This window comes from Hordeum vulgare, unplaced genomic scaffold, assembly GCF_904849725.1.
Source record: "Hordeum vulgare subsp. vulgare unplaced genomic scaffold, MorexV3_pseudomolecules_assembly, whole genome shotgun sequence".
Taxonomy (NCBI): Eukaryota; Viridiplantae; Streptophyta; class Magnoliopsida; order Poales; family Poaceae; genus Hordeum; species Hordeum vulgare.
This window is the reverse complement of record NW_025422525.1, coordinates 41,408-65,833: the sequence shown is the minus strand read 5'-3', so window position 1 is coordinate 65,833 and position 24,426 is coordinate 41,408. Positions and strand designations below refer to the sequence as shown.

Sequence of the window (24,426 nt, the reverse complement as noted above, 5' to 3'; positions counted from 1 at the left end):
AGGTCCAATATGAAGAGACCCAGCCGATTGACTGGTCTGGGTGCAGCGTGCATACACATAAGCGCGAGCAAGGAACAAGGGTTGCTGGCTCGTTGCCGTGCCCGTCTATTTATACGATAATTGATAGGATTTTTTAATATATATGGACACATAAAATATATTATACTTGTACAAACATAACCTTATATTAGTCAATAAATATTGAAATTCACATATATACTAAGATAAAAAAGGAAGGTGAGTTTGGTGCATATGTTCACGTGCCTCTCTACCAACAGGCCACCATGTTCCACAACATAGAAGAATTACGCGAGTTTGGTGCACCTAGACACTTCTTGTATGCAGTGTATCATAGTCACCTAGTTAGGATTTTATAATATATATGGGCACATAAAATATATTATACTTGTACAAATATAACCTTATATTAGTCAATAAATATTGAAAGTCGCATATATACTAAGATAAAAAAAAAGTAAGGTTAACATACACAAATTGGCTTGGAATGACAACATACACATCCATGTATTCAGTAAATAAAACCAATCCATAGTGCCAAGACAAATAATAAGCCATGGCAAAAACGAACATGCAACATGGGATATGAATTGTCATTATAGATTGTATACATGGTGCATTAATGAAATGTTCACGTGCCTCTCTACCAACAGGCCACCATGTTCCGCAACATAGAAGAATTACGCGAGTTTGGTGCACCTAGACACTTCTTGTATGCAGTGTATCATAGTCACGGAGAAGAGTGCTAACAAGGATTTCAATTAATTAGGAAATCAAGTAACTGCTATACTAAATACCATAAATGGGATGCCCTTAGGTAAATTGGGTAGAATAACAAAAATATGATTACATAAGCATAAATGAACATTTTTATTATCAGTGGAACACTTACTGCTGCTTCATTTCGTATTCTCAAATATGATTATTTGTCGGGTTATCCAAGATTACGGACCGCTGCAATCAAGCGAAGCATGTGCAAATGGCACTTGTCCCCGGCTATGCGACGTGAGGTTTGGGTCACACCCCTCTCACTAGTAGGCAGCGCCAGCCGGAGGGAATCTGGCGTCGACCCGAGCGATTCCCTCCCGTGCATCATCGTGGAGATTTAAGAGGACAACCAAATCGTCGTCCATGATTTCTTTTGTTTTTCATATATCTTGCAAGGGTGTATGACATAAATGGCTCGCCACTCGCTTGCTATAGATATTTGTGACGTGCATTGTACGGTCACGCCGCTAGAATTGGTTTTATCAGTGGCGTGCGCAAACGAAAGCACACAACTAATAACTTGTTATCAGTAGCGTGTGATCCCACACACCACCAGTAGCCATTACCTGTCGCATAATCAGTGGCGGTTCTAAATCAGGCCACTAAGGGCCAAATTGCCAGGCCACTGCTAAGATATTTCCTACTAGTGCGGGTGGCCCACTGCAATCATCAGGATAAGAATAAACATGTCATTCAAAGTTGAAACTTAAGAGATAAACATACATGCATTGGCCCCTTCGCAATCTGGTTTTGACACTCGCCTCATGTGCTTGCACCGGAACTTCCGTCGGACAATATATGAAGTTTGCCATCCCTCGAGACACTGCATTCCCAAGCTTATGCTAGTGTCGCTGGTGATCATGTCACTACTAGAAAAACGGCTATAGCTAATATGGACATTAATGGCGCATCATGTATGTGATGCGCCACTGCTATATTGCAGTGGCGCATCACATATAGGTGCACCATTATTTGCCATATTACTAATGACGCACCTGTTGTGCGGTGCTCATTACTAGTTTTTGTCCTCGTCCCACACCCTTCCCAGACTTAGCAGTGGTGAACCAGGGGAAAGTGCGCCGTTACTAGTTTTAACTAGTAATGGCGCACCACACCTACGGTGCGCCACTACTAACAATCTTTGCTCTTATTACATGCAAAATGCCACCGACCCGACCCCAGGCTCCTCCCGCACTCGACCCGGCCCCAGGCTCCTCACGCACTCGACCAGGCTCCTCTCTCTCCTCTGTCGCTCGCTGCTTCTAGGGTTCGCCCCCCACCGCCGTCGCCGCGGCCGCCGAGGCCATCTCAGGCGATCTTTCCCTCGGCCCAAACCCGACTCCTCCTCCCTCTCCACGGGCTCCACCCCTCCCTCGGCCCGATCCCAACGCCTCCTTCCTCCCCACGGGTCCATCCCTCCCTCGCCGCGAGCTCCTGGCCCGGTCCGGCCCCTCCGGCGACCCACTCCGGCGAACGGCGCCCCACCCTCATCCCCCCTCCCCATGGCCCGGCTCTGATTTTTTGGAAGTGGTTTTCTCCTGTGAGCAGCTCCTCTGATTTGCTATGATGTGTTCTATAGATGTATTGATTGTATTGTGATGAAATGGCAGACAAAATTTTCATATAGATGTATTGATAGTATTGTGTTGATATGGCAGAAATAATTTTATTATAGGTGTGTTCATATGGCAGAAATGTAAATATAGTTTGTACTACTAGTTACACACATGGATGGTGGATAGATGGATGTATGCTGACGGTAGGTAGTACTCCGTATATGATTTGCTTGATGGATGGATTAGTGGTGCTAGTTGCTTGCTAGATGGATGGATGAATGGTGCAACTACGTAGAATTATTAGTCTAAGTTACTATCTCTATAGTAGACAGTAATATTTTCACCTAAAGTTTTTCCAAAGGTTATTCAATCCATCTAAAGTAATATATGTGGATAGGAGATAGTAGTAGTGTTTATCAGTAATTTTGGTATGAGGGTCTACCAATGCATCTAGGGGTTAAGAGACTTATAATGTTGCTATATCCGAGTGGCCTATGTTTTGGTATAAGAAATTTTGCCATATGGTTAGGCATGAGATGTTGTTCATAATATTCTCTATTTTACAGCATCTCTTGTACTTGTTCATTGTTGCTATATCCGAGTGGCCTATATTTTGTCAGAATGTTGATTCATTTCCGTTTCGGCAAATTTCAGACGCTCCATATGTCCACTTTTTAGTAAATGTCAATGCCCAAATTTTCTCTATTTTAGGAAATGTCCGACGACGAAGAGGAATTCGTTATGTGCGAATACAACCAAGATAAGCACGGCCTTTGCGACACGCCTTACCTAGTTGATGATAGGCGCTTCAGCATCATGCTGGATGAGGACTTCAAAGTGGATACAGTAAGTCACAATGACAAGTCTTTATTCGTAATTAAGCATGACTTCTTTTGCTTCAACTTATAATTTTTATTTTTTACTATTCTACTAGCGTATCCCCTGCGATGCAAGACATTATGTGTTGGATAAAATTGGTTTCAGTACTGAAATAAATATGGAGGTAAAGATAGTTCACTTGAGGACCGAGCATGGTTATACTTTTGCCGTAAAATTGTACAATGTAGACACCTACTCCTTTTTTGAATGCAAAACTTGGGTAGCACTATGCAAGGCTTATGCATTTGAGCCTAATATGCTTATCACCTTTGATATTCGTCCGGAAGATGAAATTGAAGGTAATATCGTCGATGTGCGTACGCCTCCAGTTCTACCATTATGTGAATTTCTCGAGCACATTTATTAAGTAATTTATATTGTTTATTTAAAAATAGTTGACAACTTATTTCCATTGATATCTTATTTTCATTCTTCAAAAAATGAATGGAAAATGGTAGGCAGAACCTATTACTACAATGATGAAGCAGAATTAACTTGTAAGGTGAAACATCTTCTTGTCGCATTTATCAATAATTTTGAGAATTACAATACCTATCAGCAAACTCCCCAACATTATGGTCAATATGTGCCAGTAGTGCACGTGGTGAACTACGGTAACATGCATGGAGATTGCATGGTAAGATTTTCTACTATTACGACATCCATGCATATTTTGCATAAATTCTTGTAAAACTAAACTACATTGCTAGCTACAAAGCTAATACTATGTTTTTCAACAGAAAATCCCGCAAGATTGTGTGCCTCATCTGATGTTACCAAGAGGTCGCGTTGATGTTATGATGATACGACCAGCACGGCCAGGTCGGCCTATGTATCTGCATCACTCCTGTCCATACCGGATTTCTAAAACCGATGAAGTCATGACAATCAAAGATTGGAAAAAATGTATGGTCAATCGTAGAGAGCTACTCGGAAGCAACATTGTGCATAGGCCAAGAATTGGAGACAAGATCATCTCCATTCTCCATAATGGAGAGTCAGGGTCTATCTTGTTTTATGATATTCTACCTAAGCAGAGGAGTAGGTCCTAGGTACAATGTGTTATTATGTGCTACGATTTGTTAGAGTTGATGATGATGATGAGGAGGAGTTGTGATTATGACTAGTGACCAACTTTTGTTATATGATGTCTCATTGACGAAAATGATATTAAATAGTATTGGCGGTAATGACTATGATGATTATTAGCTATTTCCGAGATGATGTGATGATGTGCTACAATGTGTTAGAGTTGACGATGATGATGAGGAGGAGTTGTGGTTATGACTAGTGACCAACTTTTGTTATATGATGTCTCATTGACTATGATGATTACTTCTACATCACTATGTATCGCTATTTTCGAGATGATGTCATGATATTTTATGAAACTATTGTATAGAATATGTATAACTTACTTCTACATCACTTATATATGTATCACTATGATGAATTGTATTCGGAGACTAATCTTTTATTGTATTCGATAAATCTGTTGTTTATATGTTGTGCTGTTTATATTCTGTGTTGTAATGTATTTTGTAACCTGTGCAAATATCAGAAAAGCAAAAAAAATAATTCCTAATATTCATAGTAGTGGCGCACCATATTGCATTTTAGTGGCCCACATAAATAAATACCTCAGTGGCGCATTATCTAAAAATACGTCATTAGTAACCCACAGCAGTGGCGCACTTGTGGGCCTAGTAATGGCACACCAGGTGATGCGCCACTGTTATGTATATTAACAGAGACGCACCATGCATGCGCCATTACTATTTATTAGTAGTGGCGTGATAATAGTGGCGCACCAATAGTGCGCCATAAGTATCCAAAACATGTGCGCCACTAACAGCCTTTTTTCTAGTAGTGTGTTCTGCGAGGGCTGCGATTCCTCAATATGTGTCCGGCAACCTGGACCAGCATTTCGAAAATGAGAGGCAACGATAACTTCCGCGAACAGTGAGCCCATCTCGCTAACATCAACCAAGCGTAAATCATCATGCTGATGGAGAAACATGATGGCTTCCACCATATCGCTTCGCATGGAGAAGAAGAAACTTGACTGAGAATATGCAAAACCTAAGAACAAGGCCATGGGAATGTATTTGACTCTCTTTTAGACCAGCAATAAATTCGAATAGTAGAGGCACCATGATCAATTAATCCAGCTGTAGCTAGCTTCATAGGCTAAGTAAACGGGAATGCACGTGACTCATTTTGCAACCAACAACTAAGGCCTTCCGTAATGGGAGTATCTTAGCGCGGTATCATAGGCAATTTGCTTATGTGGCACCATAGTTAATGAAGAAAGAGAGTGTAGGTGTATCTTATATAACATACGGCTCTAGCACGAGATCATAGGCAAAAAAAGATGCTAGCCCAATCACAAGCAAGTATTAGCCCCAAAACATTTAATGCAACTTATTTTAGATACAACCTCTAAGAAACAATGCATTAGGATGGTTGTTTCTTAGATCCTAGTCATACCTAGGATAACACGCTAAGATACAATGCATTACGGAAGGCCTAATTGCAGCACGAGAAATCCAACTATAACTTGATAGGTGTCATGGGAATGCATCTGACTCATTTTGTGACCACCAATTAATTGGAACGGTACAATCAGCACGGTTCATCCACCTGTAGCTTGATAGGCGCCATGGGAATGCATCAGACTCAATCCGTGACCACAAATTAGTTGGAATAGTACAATCACCACTGGCCAACAAGCAGTGTGGTCACCCATGCTCCAACTGGATCATGTTGGTGTGTAAAAGAGGAGGACACCGGATCATCAAGCCGCACAAGAATTATGTGCTTCTTTTGTTGGCTGTGATTGATGTGAATACACGATAAAAAACTTGGATTAACCTAGCTAGCTTGTGAATTCGGAAATATTTCTCAACTATAATAACCGCAATGAATTGATTTTTTTTGTGAAGAAGTTCACATATTTCTAGCGTCAATGTTTTTAAATATTTCTATGGTCGCTTTGTCAGAATGGATGGGGTGTAACAATGTGATACTTTTTGTTGCCTCCATATAAATTTGTAAGAAAATCCAAACAATCTATTGAAAAAATGGTCCGGCGCCACAACGCGCGCCATCACGATCTAGTCGGTAGCGGGGTGTCATAGGCTTAGGATTCATTGAACCAACGGACTCTATAAGTCTAAGCTATTAATTAGTGACCTACTCACTCCATGCAATTAATAGCCTATGTGACTAATTGATGCCAACTGTAGCATGCAGATAGTATCATTGTTGGGCGCAAACTCGCTATAAATAGGCGGCCATGCCTGATCATACGATCCATCGCAACACACTCTCACACACACATACATTTCAGAGTTGGACTTGCAGTTGAAGTAGCTCCAGAAAAAGATGGCGGTAAGAAATATGGGTAGTATGTGCATGTAACCTCTTTTTCTTTACCGTAGCTGTTTTATATATACAAACATGGCACGCTTAAATACCAATGAATCAATTAGCTAGAGTTGGATGGATGTATACATGTATAGAGAAATGAAATGCATGTGCAGGATGTTGATTAATGAATTTGTGATGCATTTAGGTTGTGATGAAGGTTGGTGCATGGGGTGCACCAGACGGATCCCCTCAGGATATCAACGCCGAAAGCAGGCCCCAACGCCTAGAGAGCATCACCATCTATAGCGTCGAATCTCCTGGGGTATGCGGCATCAAAGGTTTCTCCTTCAAATACGTGGACCAGCAGGGGAGCAGCGTCAAGAGCGCCATCTGGGGCAGCAACAGCGGGAATCCCAACACCATTGAAATGAGGGAAGGCGAGCAGCTCAAGCTCGTGGGCGGCACCTTCGACAATGAGGGCATCGGATCGCTCACGCTAGAAACGAACACGACCAAGCACAAGACCTACGGGTATCCGGTGCAGGGAGGCGAGTTCAGCTTGCCGCTGCCGCAGGGGAAAGGCGAGTTGGTCGCCTTCTTTGGCCGCTCAGACGTGACCCTCAAGGCGTTGGGCGTCTACGTGAAAGGCTCGCCCGCCAAGGTCGGTAAGTGGGGCGCCAAAAGCGGCGCACCACGGGACATCAGGCCAGATGCCGATCCGTGCAAGCTGGAGAGCTTCACCATCCACAGCAGCGAGCGCATCCATGGCTTCTCCTTCACCTACCTTACCAAGAGTGACCAGGCCATTAGTGTCCCCCTCTGGGGCAAGAAAGCTGGAGAGGAGCATACCGTACGTTAATTAATTTCCTTTCTACTTGTCTACTATACAAGTATACTTAGTTAGTTTTTGCATGCTTGTGATGTGGTGCAGATTTTCATGAACCAAAGCGAGTACGTGAGCAGCATCACCGGCGCTTACGACACCTATGGCATCACCTTCCTCAATTTCGACACCAACCAGGGGGCTTCGCACACGTTCGGGCGCAACCCATCTGCAGGGACTAAGACCTTTAGCGTGCCGCTGCCGGACAACGGTGCACTGGATGATGCGGCCGCGGTCGCCTTCTTCGGCAGCTCCGGGGATAGCCTCGTCGCCATCGGCACCTACGTCGGGGTCGCGCCCGAATGAACCATCCACCTTGCTAGCAGCTCTACTCTATCCCATCGATCCCACACGTACGTACCTGCAGATCCTAGCACGTATGTACGTTCCAATTAAACCCCAGCTGCATGCTATGCTAGCTGGCTATGTGTGTGTTTGTACGTGGTGAATAAGGACGATGGGGTCCCACTTTGCGGGCTGCAGCTCGATCTACCTACTTTCAAGGGTAATGTGTGTGTTTGTGTATGTGCATGTAATAATGTGCGCCCATGGCTTGCAATAAAGTTGTACCACCCGTTTCCTTACACACATGTATCTGCTCCGTTGCTTTTACATCCTAAAGTTTTAGCACGGTATCAACATATCAACATTACACTCCCCCACTCCAAGGACCTAAAACTTCCCCGTAATGTTTATGTTATGCACATGGAAAAGAATGTAGGCGAGGCTCTTTTTAGCAACATCATCAACATCCCTCATAAGAAAATGGATAGTGTTAAGACAGATGAAAAGGACGTACACAATAATAATATTGAACCACAGACTGATAGTGATGCCAAGCCTACACCTAATGTAATTGTTACAAATAATTTGTCACGATAATTTACAAGTAATCTTCCCTGAGCTCCATACACATATGTTTTCAATTGGCTTTTGTAGACTTTACTATATCTGCAATATTATCCCTTGTTATCAATAATAAGAAACGAATTACACCCTCCCATCACACACGGATGTAGCATTCCGTGTGCGTTGTGACATGCACGTCGGTTACACAACAACTTTAAAGCCGTTACCGAATTCTGCAGCCGTGTTCCTTGTATAGAATATCGCACACGATTTTTTTCATGACTAATCGTGTGCGAAATATCGCACACGGTTATTTCAACTTATCCGTCTTCGTAGTTTGACCATATCGTTCACGCCTTCACAATATCATTAACAAGGATCACCTCATGTTCCCGCCATTATATTGTTCTGTCTTCCCGCCTCCTTTTTCCGCCGTTCCGCCACCTTCCCGCTTCTTCTTCCCGCCCTTTCGCTGCTTTCCCGCCTCTCCACTCTTGCCTATTTGTACGAGTGCCGCCGCCAGAGCCGTGCGCTACGTCGCTACAAGTCCAAAAAGTCGAAGAGATACCAAATTCTGAGTCCATTCCCTCACCGGCGGAGGCGACGCCCCCACCCCCCCCCCCCCCAATAAGATGGTCCAGCACAGGCCAGCAGGATCCCCAACTGCTTACCACATGCTAATGCCAAGCGCGACTCCTCGGTCATTGCCGTCCCCCCGGCTCGTCATCCAATTCGGTCGAGGACACTGATTCGGCCACATCCGATTCATCGTGGACACTGTGTCTTAGTGATTATGAAGCTGACGATCGGAGGCTTGAGGAGACGTACCATTTGGTTCAGAAGTCTTCGGAGACTCCTCCAAGGCTGGAGGAGGAGCGCCGCCGCAAGGTGGGGCACAAGGGTGCCACTGCCCCACCATCCAAGCATCATAAGACCATCACCAAGAAGTGCAGCGCCTACGATGATGTTGCCGAGGCCTCGGGTACGGGCCAACCATACGCCGCCAACAATGCCGACACCTAGTGCCACGACGACGTCATCTCCTCTGATGAGCGGTTGAAGTACTTAATTATTAGTTCGTCCATTTCAAATTATCTGTCGATTTTTAAGTATCTTGTATATATATGTTTCATGCTACTTGACTATAGCTGTCCGTAGGAAAACCGAGACGACCAAGTTCCAAAAACGGTGATTCGTCCCTGGACAGGCTAGATGCTATGCATTTAATTTGGACTTTATTTGCGAGGTTTTTGCTGCCACGAGAACACAATATTTTCACCGTGCAGAGATTTGCTGAAGGAAAAAAAATTATGAGATGCTGAACAATGTTAGTGCTTGTTGTTTAAAGCAACAACTCATGCCTGATAGGTGGTAATCTGATTTGGCAAACATTATAAAACATTTTTTCAGTTTACTGAAAGCACCATTGTTTCCAATCCTTGTTTCTGCATGATAGTAGTACTTTTATTTTGTCATCTACCTTGATGGATAGATCAAGCATCATGCATTACGTGATGAAATACTTTTCTTTCATTATCAATGGTAATGGAGTCCGCCTGAGGGTCGTTTCGGAAAAAAGATGAAAGTGAGGATTAGAGCAAGGAAGATGAACCTGTTATCAAATTTAGTTATGTGAGTGAAAAGTCGCCATTCTGAAGAAAACAAATTCAGAGCAAGGAAACATGATGTAGGCATCGATTGGTTGACCACATTCCCAATCCAACTTATTTCCTGTGCACATATATCGTCCTTCTATGTATTCCAAATATTTCTGCAACTAGAGATATTTAGGTAAAACGTTTAGTTGTGAAGGGAAATCATCGGAAGTTGTTTTATGTTAGAAAATTATTTTCAGTTACAGTTCTTACAGTTTTCAGGAATCAATTCATCACTAGCTTATTTAGCTCAATAGCAATGGCTCAATTTGACATAATTGAGTCATGAGTTTTTACAATGCATTGTTATTATTAGTAGAATATCTATTTTAACGGAAAAATATTTGTTTGCAGGTATTGAAAGCTAGGTCGACTAATGGTGCTTTCCCTGAAACAAAAGATATTTTTTATAAGGTTACACAAACTTGGACTTTAGTTGTTCTGATTTATATCAGATGCGCTATCTTTCTGTATCTTGAGGTTGTGTTACTGTTACTAAGTTTAGGTTGGAGGAGTATGAATATTGATAATAGTCGTGATTCTTGTGGAGTAATTTATCAGAGAGTTCCTTTCAGGCTTACGCCATATCATCAATGAACCATATGGATCGATGTTTTCACCATGTTTTAGGTCCATGTACTTATAGTAATAGCTGAGAACATGGTGCATTTTGTTTAACCATTTCCTAATCCACACAACTTTCAGAATGCTAACGCAAGTACTTAGACAAGCGCACATCAGACTTTCATGGTACGACGGTGCGCCCACCAATTGTTCTGTGTTCTAGTCTGCCAATGACATGACCATCAACTTTAGTGTACATCTCACTATCTCAGTCAGGATCAGAGGAAGAACAAAGCTACTTCTTTTATGCCATCAGTAGATGGGTATTAGTTTACCGCTGGACAAGAAATGACATGCATCTCATGTTCACGGTCCTATTTAGAACCAGTAGGGAGAATTTGTTAAATTACTACAATCGTTATTTATTGAAAACAAAAATAACTGTCTAGAATTTAGAATAGCAAAAATAACAGTATGTGTGGTTGTCTACTCCTTATTCATAGCAATCTTCATTCTTTATGTGAAAGCAACCTGGTATTCTATCATTAGCCGACTACATGAGTAACATTGACTATTTAGCTGAATACACAAGTAATTTACTTTTTATCATCTTATGATGCTCGGAGCAATGCTTGGTTAGTACTAGCCTCCAGTTTGATTTATTTGCATTTCAAAGGGCTGGATATTGACCCTCTTCTTGGCATCAACTGTTGTTGGCTTTTCAGTTATTTATCATTTTGTTTTGTTACAGTGTGATGAAGCTTACTGGCGCAACCTATTCACATATGTACTGTAGCTGTTCAAGCAAAAGTTATCTGCACAGGTGTGGAAAAAACCTTCAATTCATAGTAGTAATGCGTGCTTTCCTTCATGACTATTACCAGTACATAAATGAAATAAAACTATACTCCTTATCAATAAATATGCCCTTCATGACTATTACCAGTACATAAATGAAATAAAACTATACTCCTTATCAATAAATATGCCCCTCTGCACTGCCAATAAGGATATATTCTCCCAGCATGCACTTTTGTTTTGTGGTCTTCAGAAGTCGCTTCCTTGGAAGATAGCATTCCTATTAGTTTTTATGTTGCATTTCTCTCCCATGTTTTACATGGCAGATGTCTATCAAATCATTCCACACCTTAATTCAATTAGTGGACCATGCATTCCTCATAATATTGTTTACGTCTGCTCCCAAATTCCTTGTGTCGGGCTGCCGAGTTCCTACTGCTGTCAACTGAATTAGTAGCAAGTATTTTCGTTTGCGTTAGACTCCTAATTCCTTACAGGCCTGGGAATTAACTGGTAGATTTTCTTTCCCTTTTAGAAAAATGATCCGTTATAAAGATACGTATGTAGTAAAACCCATTAAAAAAATTAGTCAACCCATCCTAAAAGAAGTTGATCAATGTCCCCACAAGAAAAAAGTTATGTGTTAAAAGATACATGTAGTAGAGCCCGTGTACTACATGCTGATAATTACATGTAGTAGATACCTCCACCCCCATTGCCGTTCGATCCCACCCAAACGTGGTGTGCTGATTAACGGGTTTGGTTGCAGTAACTTTCTTTCCACCTGATAAATCAACCAGCAATATTGTTCCGACTTTTATGAATGGATACGGTATAACAACGTCCCATCAATAGATAAAGCTAGTTTTCAAGTCTGGCAGCCAGGGACCAGCCGTTCGATCTAAGTTATACTAGATTTGTGTATGTACGTACATGAGCATGCACCTGCACGAGTCCAAGAAGCTAGCTACCACATACGTACACTTTGTTTCTCTATCGTGTATATACGGCAACTTGAGGATATATATACTTTTTCTAAGAAAAATATGTATATGAGAAAAAAAATGCTACTTAGACTGCAAAAATCATACTATTTTGGTATATTCCTAATTTAGACATACTCCATACTTCTTTTTCAGATACCTCATACTGCTTTTCTTTTGCGAAATCCCTTACATACTACGTACATACTAAGTACATCATAATTCTTCATACATATACTCCTTTTATTATGAAAAATAAACATACTACTTTCTTTATAAAATACTATATACTTCAAATTCTTTTATAAATGACCATATACTTTATACCTTTTTAAAAGTAATATACGGCATACAGTATACTTTATTTTTAAGTACAGATAGAACATCAATGAATGATTATGAATATGCATGTCAGACACTCACATTTACTGTTCATTAGCAATTGGATCAAAATGAGTGCATACACACAAGAAGTATCAGGTATACGAACATATACTACATGCGTCCACGTAGCTATACTATAGTGCAAACAAGTAGCGTCACGCCATCGATATATATACACACATACAACAGTAATAATTATACATATTCACACTCACGATTCACAATGATACTATTTTTCAGTAATATGCAACATTATATTTTTTGTTTCATACAATAATACATATTATTTTGCAACATGTATACTAGAATCTATATACTCTAGTCCGAATTATACAAAGTATATGCAGCAGCTGTCACGCTAGCATGTCTCGACTTGTTTGGAATGGAAGAAAGTAGCAGTTTGTTGAAACTAACCCACACCGTACCATTTTTTAGTCAACTAATTAGGTTGTGGGTGGTTGGCTGCTATCCGGTTTTCCCTCACATTCACTAACCCGTTTGGTTGGAGATAATTTGGGACACGTGGAAGGCAAGCACCTAGGTGATAACTACCACTGCTTGTAGGCAAAATTTATCTTGTATATTTTTTTCTACTGTTTTATCATTGGTTATCGTGCGTGCAATTTTACTAGTTTTCTTGGTCTGAAAGCCTTACCATCATGTTCTTCTTGCAGGCGGCAATGGCAAGAGCATATTGTGCAGAGGAAGATGATGAGAAAAACTTGTGGTTCTCATCCAATCTTTGTGGATCTCTCTTTTTGTGCGATTGTGCACTTGTTGAGTCCTTTTTTTGTGCACTTGCACTTGCAGAAGTATTCTATTGTGCACATGTAAAATTATTTTGATGTGCCCTTGTTAGGCGTTGAACCTTAATGCGTGGAGCCAGTAGATGATGTATTGTATTTGATGTGATATGCTACTGAAATGAAATATACATTTTATTTGCAATCTTTTATTCTGTTACTTATTTTTAATGGGCCTATCGTGAGATATGCGTGCTTCTAGCAAAAAAATGACTCAGCCCAAACAAATCAGACATTTTCAATAGTAAAATAGGTATCGGGCCAGGCCCATGTAACTAGATTGGTGGACAGGGATCTAAAATTTATGATGATTCCATTTGGTCACTAGCAATGCCACGTCATCTTGGCCACATCAGATCCTACGTGGCTCACACGAATGGGTAATGAACAAACCAAAATTTTGGTCGATAGAGACCTGCGACCAAAATTTTAGAAAGGTCATGTTTGTTCATTCTTGATGGCCAACTGTTGACGTTGTAAATTTGGTCGAAAAAAGGTCAATAAACGACAGCAATGACGAATCAGTGACCAATATAGGGAGTCATAATTGACCTTATTTCTTGTAGTGCCACCCCCCCCCCCCCAATGAGATGGTCCAGCACAGGCCAAGCGCGACTCCTCGGTCATTGCCGTCCCCCTGGCTCGTCGTCCAATTCGGTCGAGGACACTGATTCGGCCACATCCGATTCATCGTCCACACTGTCTCTTAGTGATTATGAAGCTGACGATCGGAGGCTTGAGGAGACGTACCATTTGGTTCAGAAGTCTCCGGAACATCCTCCAAGGCTAGAGGAGGAGCGCCGCAGCAAGGTGGGGCACAAGGGTGTGACTGCCCCACCATCCAAGCATCATAAGAACATCACCAAGAAGTGCATCGCCTACGATGATGTTGCCGAGGCCTCGGGTACAGGCCAACCATACGCCACCAACAATGCCGACACCCAGTGCCACGACGACGTCATCTCTTCTGATGAGCGGTTGAATTACTTAATTATTAGTCCGTCTGTTCCAAATTATCTGTCGATTTTGGAGTATCTTGTATATATATGTTCCATGCTACTTGACTATAGCTGTCCGTAGGAAAACGGAGACGTCCAACTTCCAAAAACGGTGATTCGTCCATGGACAGGCTAGATGCTATACATTTAATTTGGACTTTCTTTGCGAGGTTTTTGCTGCCAAGAGAACACAATATTTTCACCGTGAAGAGATTTGCTGAAGGAAAAAAAATTATGAGGTGCTGAACATTTTGTAACATGGCACTGGAGGCTTTTACGTTCTTGTAAGAAAAAAAGTCTTAGTGGCGATCTTGTCTTTCAAATGTTGAAAATCAATCCTTATGACACCTAGGGCTTAATCCACTTACATCAGCGGTGTAAGCTAATATGATCCCGAGGAACTGGTAACAATGATTTTTGAGATTGGTATCTCTATTCCTAATTGGGGAGTTGGTAGCTACCGCTCCCGGCTTATCTTCGTTCTTTTTTTTATCCCACCTCTGACTCCATCCCCCCCCCCCCCACAAAACCGATGGAGAAAAAAAGAACAGGATGAAACCTAAGCACGTCCTTCGCCGTCGCACCCCAATCACCACCTCTTTCCTTCCCTGCCTCCCCTTCCTACCGCCGCTCCTCCGCTTCGGCCCGGCCATCCAGGTGCTGCCGCGCCCCCACCAACCCCGTCGCCATGGCCTCACGCATCGCCCCGTCCCGCCCGACGCCGACGCCGACATGTCCTGCATGGCCGAGCGAGATCGAGGCTGGTCGCCGGTCATGTTCTCCTCATGTGCAACCTCCTCAATAAAGCATCCAACACATGGTGGGATGTATTTTTAGCGTTTAAAAAACGTGCACTATCCTTTCTCATGCAACATATTTTCACCGCTGATTTGTGACCTCTCAATGAACATGAGGAGACCATATGCTAGCCAGAACAGAGTATATTTCAAAACAATATTTCTTTATGTACTATCTGATGAAATTTTATTTTCAAAGACGTTCATTCATATTTTTGATGACCTCTTCATTCATGTCAATAGTAGTTACTTTGACAGAACAAATATGGTCTTGAGTACTTTTCAGAAAGGCAATACCCCCTGCCCGGAAGATTTGGGACAATATACAACATGTTCTTTGTCCATATCTGCTTGCAGAAAATATATAACGTGATATGTCACATACTTTCTTGTTAAGTTACAAGAATATTTGCAGGCTGCCATCCAATTTGCTACATATTTTTATTTATTTTGCACTGTTATTTTTGTAGTGTGATATAAAAAAGAAGGAATGTACATTGTAGGGGGTTTGCTACGCGCTACATATATCTTACTCACTAGCAGTTAGTCAGCTTATATTCCTGTAATGCGAAATGGCACAATCATCTCATGCCATTTCAGGGGAGCAGTAGACGTAGCATCTATGCTATGGTCTGTAGCAGAACATTTATCAGTTCGATAAATATGCACTTCCAAAGTTCCTCGCAAGAGCATTGTTTTAGTGCCACAAGTATTATCTCCTGACCATACTTGAGAATTTCCTTTGGTCAGATTAAAGGCCTCATTCTTAGCTCAAACATGATGCTCTACTGAAAGTAGAAGAACATGACAAGCTGGGGTCGGCACAATCTCCTGCAAGACCACACCAAGGTTCATTACCTGAAGAAGACCGGCGTAGTAATCGATTGTGTAGATAACCGCAGTGAAGGAGATTCTGAGTCATCAACGTAGTACGGACACGCTGCACATGATGTCATTGTAGTACGGAGCGGCTATGACTGTAAGTGATGGTGGAGGTGTATATGTCAAATGATCTATTATGTAGGCATTTTCTTTAGGTGTGGTGTTTTATTTTAACCAAATGATGCTTGTTGTATAAGTTTCTGTCGGTAATGATTTGCGGTGTTGATCCTGTAGTGCGATTTGTTGTTCCAGATGGCTCGATTGGAGTATTCAATTTTAACGAAGTTGTAGAGCAAATTGCATGAGCAAGCGGTTTTGCTTCATGAGTTAATAAACGACACGGTAACAATGGCACATGAGACATCGGATCTTCCTTATTGGTTCGCGGGCATCATAGGCGGCGCAAACCTCGGCCTCTTTGATGCCGGTGGTATATCAACATGAATACTAGGGGTGGTGATTAGGAAGGAGAGCGGGATAGCTAGTGGGGGACTCCTCCTTGGCGATGCATGAGGAATTAGGGTGTGAAGGAAATAGGAAGCCATGACGAAGGTGAGATGGGTGTCATCCGATTTTAAAGAAGAGGGCTCCAATGAGAATTGTCCTGCTACGGAGGGAAACCGAGGGACAAGGGGAGAATTCGGCATGAAAATGGAAGAGCGCGTCATGGGGTGACGTTTTTGAGTCGGGATCGCATGTTTGGAGATAACATTGTGGATAGTCTGGACAACCACATTCTCCCTAACACATGGACTCTATTTGAGGGAGCCCGGAGTTTGTAGACAGTGTGCCTGTTTGATGTCTGAACACGCTCGAACGTACGAGTGAGAAATAAACCTCGACCTTGAAGATGACCTTATTTATTTATTTTTTAATTTATTTACATACATTGTAGCCCGTAGCAACGCACGTGCGTTCTAATAGTAATCTATAAATGGTCACTTTTACTTGAGAACCAAAAAATAGGTCATATGATTTGGACGGAAGTGGGTCAGTCACAAACGGGTACTCTCTCACCCCACCAAGCTAAGGCTTCCCTAGCGCCGCCGCCCCTGTCCTCCTCTCCTCTCACGTCTGACAGTCTCGTCGGCGACAAGAGGGGTGGCACGGTGACCCCGTACAACCCTGCATGCGTAGTGCACAATTCATTGACATAACACTCATGGAAGTCCTTCTGCATAAATATTACATCCCTCAGAGTAGTACAACAGAAATATTGCGGTCCACTAATATTACAGAACGCTTAATATTACAAGCCAAAAGTGCATAAACTGTTCAACCTCTTCCTCAGACATCTAATAAAGATCAAACGGTACGTACTCAACTTGAGATAGTTGACCTAACACTTGTAAAAGCTAACTGAGAAACATGATAGCCCAACAATTTAGATACTAGAGCTGCTCGACTAGGTTACCTTCTAATACTAGTCTAGTCTCACTTTCAGTTACTCCTCTGATTCATCTTCTCTATTGTCATCAGTTCCGTATGCGATGATGTAGTCGACTCCTTCTACTCCTGCGCATAGATCTGGCGCTTCGTACTAGAATTCCTGGGGCCTTCGGTGCTCTGATCGTTGACATCATTGTTGACCTCCTCAAAATCTAAGCAAAGGGTCAATGGATGGGTTGAGTACCGAGGGTCACACAACAAGTTTAGTCAGCCCTCACGGGTTTGAGAATCAGTTAAGGTTCCTTTTCCACCGCGAACATAGTTTCTTTCGGGAACACGGATGTAACTGTCACAATTTGATACACTCTGCAGAGGTGCGCCACCTTTCCCAAAAGTAGCATTACCCCTGATACAAGTTTCACACTCCAGAGTGTGGTTTGTCATGTCTGAGATTCTTGGATACATTCCGAGTATTCTTCAACCCCACACATTCGCCCTTGTCGTGACAAATCAGATCCCTGGCCTACGTGGGCCCCAATCCATCTCTGTCACCCCACCCGAGACATCACTACCCTCATCGGACCCGTCGGGGAAAGTTCACGGCGTTCCCACGCACGTTGGTTGTATCAATGACCCAACCAGGCAGCGTATCCGAGAATATGTTATAAGGAAGAAGATACTTATGACCCCTCCGGCCCATACCAGAACCTTTGGTTGACGCGTAAATACGGCGCTCTATAAGCCGTGGAACAATTGTTATTAGTCCTAACTTTCCGGTAGGATGTGACCTCCACCACAACAATCAGTCTGTCGTTTCACCAACCAATCAATCAAGCAGAAATAAAATAAAGTTTTTAAAAGTACTGTAGTAAAATACTTTAGTTGATATGCAAGAATGAACTTTCCTTGAGACTGAGATAAAGTGAAGTCTAAATCTTTGAGTGACCCGCGAACTTCGGGTTCTGAAAATCAGCATCATTGTCTGATATGACAATGTTTAATATCCAAATTCATACTATTATGCATATAATGAGATGCCCTTTTTTAATCCCCAAAATTTGATTTAAAAGTGTTTTTGAGAATTTTTCTTAAGTAAATGTGTATTATTAGGGTTTCATAAACATTTATAATGAGGAATAAACTTGTTATGATTTGAAATTCAAGTAGTTCATATAATTGACCTTTATAAAAAGTTTCCCATATATTTTCCTCAAGAAATTAATTTTAATAAAAATAATTTCAAATCATTTCCACTTAAGGATCTTTGAATTTTTCATTGAAAGAAAAGTTTTCTTTAAGCACAAAACAAAAGTTATATTAAAATTGCTCATAAATTTAGGAGTGTGTAGCATATTTTTATTTATTTTTGGGTGTGTAGAATTTTGTGAGCAAATCATTGAAGTTTGAACGTTATTTGAATTTAACTAGATTTATCAAATTACCCTTCTGCCCTTCTGACAGTGGGTCCATCCACTTAAGTGGGCTGGCTCGGGTCAACCGACCCTGCCCCATCAGTCAGTCTCTCTCTCTCTCTCTCTATCTATCTATCTATCTATCTATCTATCTATCTCTCTCCCTCCCTCCCTCCCCATCTCTCTCTCATGCGCTCCCTCAGATCAGCCTAGACGAACCGGAGCAGGTTCTGCCAGGACCCCTACTAGCATCCCGTCCTACCAACGACTCTTGGCTTGATAGCAGGAGATGAGTTTGCAAGGCGGCTGAGGCTCTGGTCCTCCATCTGTTGCGCCGACGAGTCTCCTCGCCGACAAGATGCATCGCTCGTCTTCTTCGCCCGTGGGAGCGCCGCCGCTGCAACCCTAGTGCGACAAGTTAGATCCAGCCGGGACGGTCCCCTGCTCCACAGGACCCGTGACCTCGGACGCCGCCGGGCCTCTTGTGATAGCCTCAGACGGGACGGTAAAAAGAACCCATCTAAAAAATTGTCCTCATATAGGAAAAACGGCCAAAACTATCAAAGTCCGCAGGCGAACCGGCGAAACCACCCTACCTATCAAAGGCGTGCCTGGCTGCATGAATGGGCATAGCTAGAAGAGAAGGGATTGGATGGGCTTCTTGGGTGCATGCGTCCAACCATGGGGCGCGCGTGCATGGTGATCGATTGACTAGGTCCAATATGAAGAGACCCAGCCGATTGACTGGTCTGGGTGCAGCGTGCATACACATAAGCGCGAGCAAGGAACAAGGGTTGCTGGCTCGTTGCCGTGCCCGTCTATTTATACGATAATTGATAGGATTTTATAATATATATGGACACATAAAATATATTATACTTGTACAAACATAACATTATATTAGTCAATAAATATTGAAAGTCACATATATACTAAGATAAAAAAGGAAGGTGAGTTTGGTGCATATGTTCACGTGCCTCTCTACCAACAGGCCACCATGTTCCACAACATAGAAGAATTACGCGAGTTTGGTGCACCTAGACACTTCTTGTATGCAGTGTATCATAGTCACCTAGTTAGGATTTTATAATATATATGGGCACATAAAATATATTATACTTGTACAAATATAACCTTATATTAGTCAATAAATATTGAAAGTCGCATATATACTAAGATAAAAAAAAGTAAGGTTAACATACACAAATTGGCTTGGAATGACAACATACACATCCATGTATTCAGTAAATAAAAGCAATCCATAGTGCCAAGACAAATAATAAGCCATGGCAAAAACAAACATGCAACATGGGATATGAATTGTCATTATAGATTGTATACATGGTGCATTAATGAAATGTTCACGTGCCTCTCTACCAACAGGCCACCATGTTCCGCAACATAGAAGAATTACGCGAGTTTGGTGCACCTAGACACTTCTTGTATGCAGTGTATCATAGTCACGGAGAAGAGTGCTAACAAGGATTTCAATTAATTAGGAAATCAAGTAACTGCTATACTAAATACCATAAATGGGATGCCCTTAGGTAAATTGGGTAGAATAACAAAAATATGATTACATAAGCATAAATGAACATTTTTATTATCAGTGGAACACTTACTGCTGCTTCATTTCGTATTCTCAAATATGATTATTTGTCGGGTTATCCAAGATTACGGACCGCTGCAATCAAGCGAAGCATGTGCAAATGGCACTTGTCCCCGGCTATGCGACGTGAGGTCTGGGTCACACCCCTCTCACTAGTAGGCAGCGCCAGCCGGAGGGAATCTGGCGTCGACCCGAGCGATTCCCTCCCGTGCATCATCGTGGAGATTTAAGAGGACAACCAAATCGTCGTCCATGATTTTTTTTGTTTTTCATATATCTTGCAAGGGTGTATGACATAAATGGCTCGCCACTCGCTTGCTATAGATATTTGTGACGTGCGTTGTACGGTCACGCTGCTAGAATTGGTTTTATCAGTGGCGTGCGCAAACGAAAGCACACAACTAATAACTTGTTATCAGTAGCGTGTGATCCCACACACCACCAGTAGCCATTACCTGTCGCATAATCAGTGGCGGTTCTAAATCAGGCCACTAAGGGCCAAATTGCCAGGCCACTGCTAAGATATTTCGTACTAGTGCGGGTGGCCCACTGCAATCATCAGGAAACTTAAGAGATAAACATACATGCATTGGCCCCTTCGCAATCTGGTTTTGACACTCGCCTCATGTGCTTGCACCGGAACTTCCGTCGGACAATATATGAAGTTTGCCATCCCTCGAGACACTGCATTCCCAAGCTTATGCTAGTGTCGCTGGTGATCATGTCACTACTAGAAAAACGGATATAGCTAATATGGACATTAATGGCGCATCATGTATGTGATGCGCCACTGCTATATTGCAGTGGCGCATCACATATAGGTGCACCATTATTTGCCATATTACTAATGACGCACCTGTTGTGCCGTGCTCATTACTAGTTTTTGTCCTCGTCCCACACCCTTCCCAGACTTAGCAGTGGTGAACCAGGGGAAAGTGCGCCGTTACTAGTTTTAACTAGTAATGGCGCACAACACCTACGGTGCGCCACTACTAACAATCTTTGCTCTTATTACATGCAAAATGCCACCGACCCGACCCCAGGCTCCTCCCGCACTCGACCCGGGCTCCTCACGCACTCGACCAGGCTCCTCTCTCTCCTCTGTCGCTCGCTGCTTCTAGGGTTCGCCCCCCACCGCCGTCGCCGCGGCCGCCGAGGCCATCTCAGGCGATCTTTCCCTCGGCCCAAACCCGACTCCTCCTCCCTCTCCACGGGCTCCACCCCTCCCTCGGCCCGATCCCAACGCCTCCTTCCTCCCCACGGGTCCATCCCTCCCTCGCCGCGAGCTCCTGGCCCGGTCCGGCCCCTCCGGCGACCCACTCCGGCGAACGGCGCCCCACCCTCATCCCCCCTCCCCATGGCCCGGCTCTGATTTTTTGGAAGTGGTTTTCTCCTGTGAGCAGCTCCTCTGATTTGCTATGATGTGTTCTATAGATGTATTGATTGTATTGTGATGAAATGGCAGACAAAATTTTCATATAGATGTATTGATAGTATTGTGTTGATATGGCAGAAATAATTTTATTATAGGTGTGTTCATATGGCAGAAATGTAAATATAGTTTGTACTACTAGTTACACACATGATTGGTGGATAGATGGATGTATGCTGACGGTAGGTAGTACTCCGTATATGATTTGCTTGATGGATGGATTAGTGGTGCTAGTTGCTTGCTAGATGGATGGATGAATGGTGCAACTACGTAGAATTATTAGTCTAAGTTACTATCTCTATAGTAGACAGTAATATTTTCACCTAAAGTTTTTCCAAAGGTTATTCAATCCATCTAAAGTAATATATGTGGATAGGAGATAGTAGTAGTGTTTATCAGTAATTTTGGTATGAGGGTCTACCAATGCATCTAGGGGTTAAGAGACTTATAATGTTGCTATATCCGAGTGGCCTATGTTTTGGTATAAGAAATTTTGCCATATGGTTAGGCATGAGATGTTGTTCATAATATTCTCTATTTTACAGCATCTCTTGTACTTGTTCATTGTTGCTATATCCGAGTGGCCTATGTTTTGTCAGAATGTTGATTCATTTCCGTTTCGGCAAATTTCAGACGCTCCATATGTCCACTTTTTAGTAAATGTCAATGCCCAAATTTTCTCTATTTTAGGAAATGTCCGACGACGAAGAGGAATTCGTTATGTGCGAATACAACCAAGATAAGCACGGCCTTTGCGACACGCCTTACCTAGTTGATGATAGGCGCTTCAGCATCATGCTGGATGAGGACTTCAAAGTGGATACAGTAAGTCACAATGACAAGTCTTTATTCGTAATTAAGCATGACTTCTTTTGCTTCAACTTATAATTTTTATTTTTTTACTATTCTACTAGCGTATCCCCTGCGATGCAAGACATTATGTGTTGGATAAAATTGGTTTCAGTACTGAAATAAATATGGAGGTAAAGATAGTTCACTTGAGGACCGAGCATGGTTATACTTTTGCCGTAAAATTGTACAATGTAGACACCTACTCCTTTTTTGAATGCAAAACTTGGGTAGCACTATGCAAGGCTTATGCATTTGAGCCTAATATGCTTATCACCTTTGATATTCGTCCGGAAGATGAAATTGAAGGTAATATCGTCGATGTGCGTACGCCTCCAGTTCTACCATTATGTGAGTTTCTCGACCACATTTATTAAGTAATTTATATTGTTTATTTAAAAATAGTTGACAACTTATTTCCATTGATATCTTATTTTCATTCTTCAAAAAATGAACGGAAAATGGTAGGCAGAACCTATTACTACAATGATGAAGCAGAATTAACTTGTAAGGTGAAACATCTTCTTGTCGCATTTATCAATAATTTTGAGAATTACAATACCTATCAGCAAACTCCCCAACATTATGGTCAATATGTGCCACTAGTGCACGTGGTGAACTACGGTAACATGCATGGAGATTGCATGGTAAGATTTTCTACTATTACGACATCCATGCATATTTTGCATAAATTCTTGTAAAACTAAACTACATTGCTAGCTACAAAGCTAATACTATGTTTTTCAACAGAAAATCCCGCAAGATTGTGTGCCTCATCTGATGTTACCAAGAGGTCGCGTTGATGTTATGATGATACGACCAGCACGGCCAGGTCAGCCTATGTATCTGCATCACTCCTGTCCATACCGGATTTCTAAAACCGATGAAGTCATGACAATCAAAGATTGGAAAAAATGTATGGTCAATCGTAGAGAGCTACTCGGAAGCAACATTGTGCATAGGCCAAGAATTGGAGACAAGATCATCTCCATTCTCCATAATGGAGAGTCAGGGTCTATCTTGTTTTATGATATTCTACCTAAGCAGAGGAGTAGGTCCTAGGTACAATGTGTTATTATGTGCTACGATGTGTTAGAGTTGATGATGATGATGATGAGGAGTTGTGATTATGACTAGTGACCAACTTTTGTTATATGATGTCTCATTGACGAAAATGATATTAAATAGTATTGGCGGTAATGACTATGATGATTATTAGCTATTTCCGAGATGATGTGATGATGTGCTACAATGTGTTAGAGTTGACGATGATGATGAGGAGGAGTTGTGGTTATGACTAGTGACCAACTTTTGTTATATGATGTCTCATTGACTATGATGATTACTTCTACATCACTATGTATCGCTATTTTCGAGATGATGTCATGATATTTTATGAAACTATTGTATAGAATATGTATAACTTACTTCTACATCACTTATATATGTATCACTATGATGAATTGTATTCGGAGACTAATCTTTTATTGTATTCGATAAATCTGTTGTTTATATGTTGTGCTGTTTATATTCTGTGTTGTAATGT

The 24,426-nt window shown here is 42.0% G+C and overlaps 1 protein-coding gene across 1 annotated transcript; it reads left to right on the top strand.

Annotated features, from left to right (window-relative positions):
* The first annotated feature begins 6,550 nt into the window (after positions 1-6,550).
* On the top strand, positions 6,551-8,060 carry LOC123418978. The gene is made up of 3 exons (XM_045107100.1): positions 6,551-6,614; positions 6,799-7,443; positions 7,525-8,060. The coding sequence occupies exons 1-3, from the start codon at positions 6,609-6,611 to the stop codon at positions 7,780-7,782; spliced, it is 909 nt and encodes a 302-aa protein (XP_044963035.1). The 5' UTR covers positions 6,551-6,608; the 3' UTR covers positions 7,783-8,060.
* Positions 8,061-24,426: the final 16,366 nt, after the last annotated feature.

Bases quoted from the DNA above. Each gene is read 5' to 3' on its own strand.
- LOC123418978 (XM_045107100.1), top strand. The intron at 7,444-7,524 runs GTACGTTAATTA...GATGTGGTGCAG, and splicing joins AAGCTGGAGAGGAGCATACC to ATTTTCATGAACCAAAGCGA.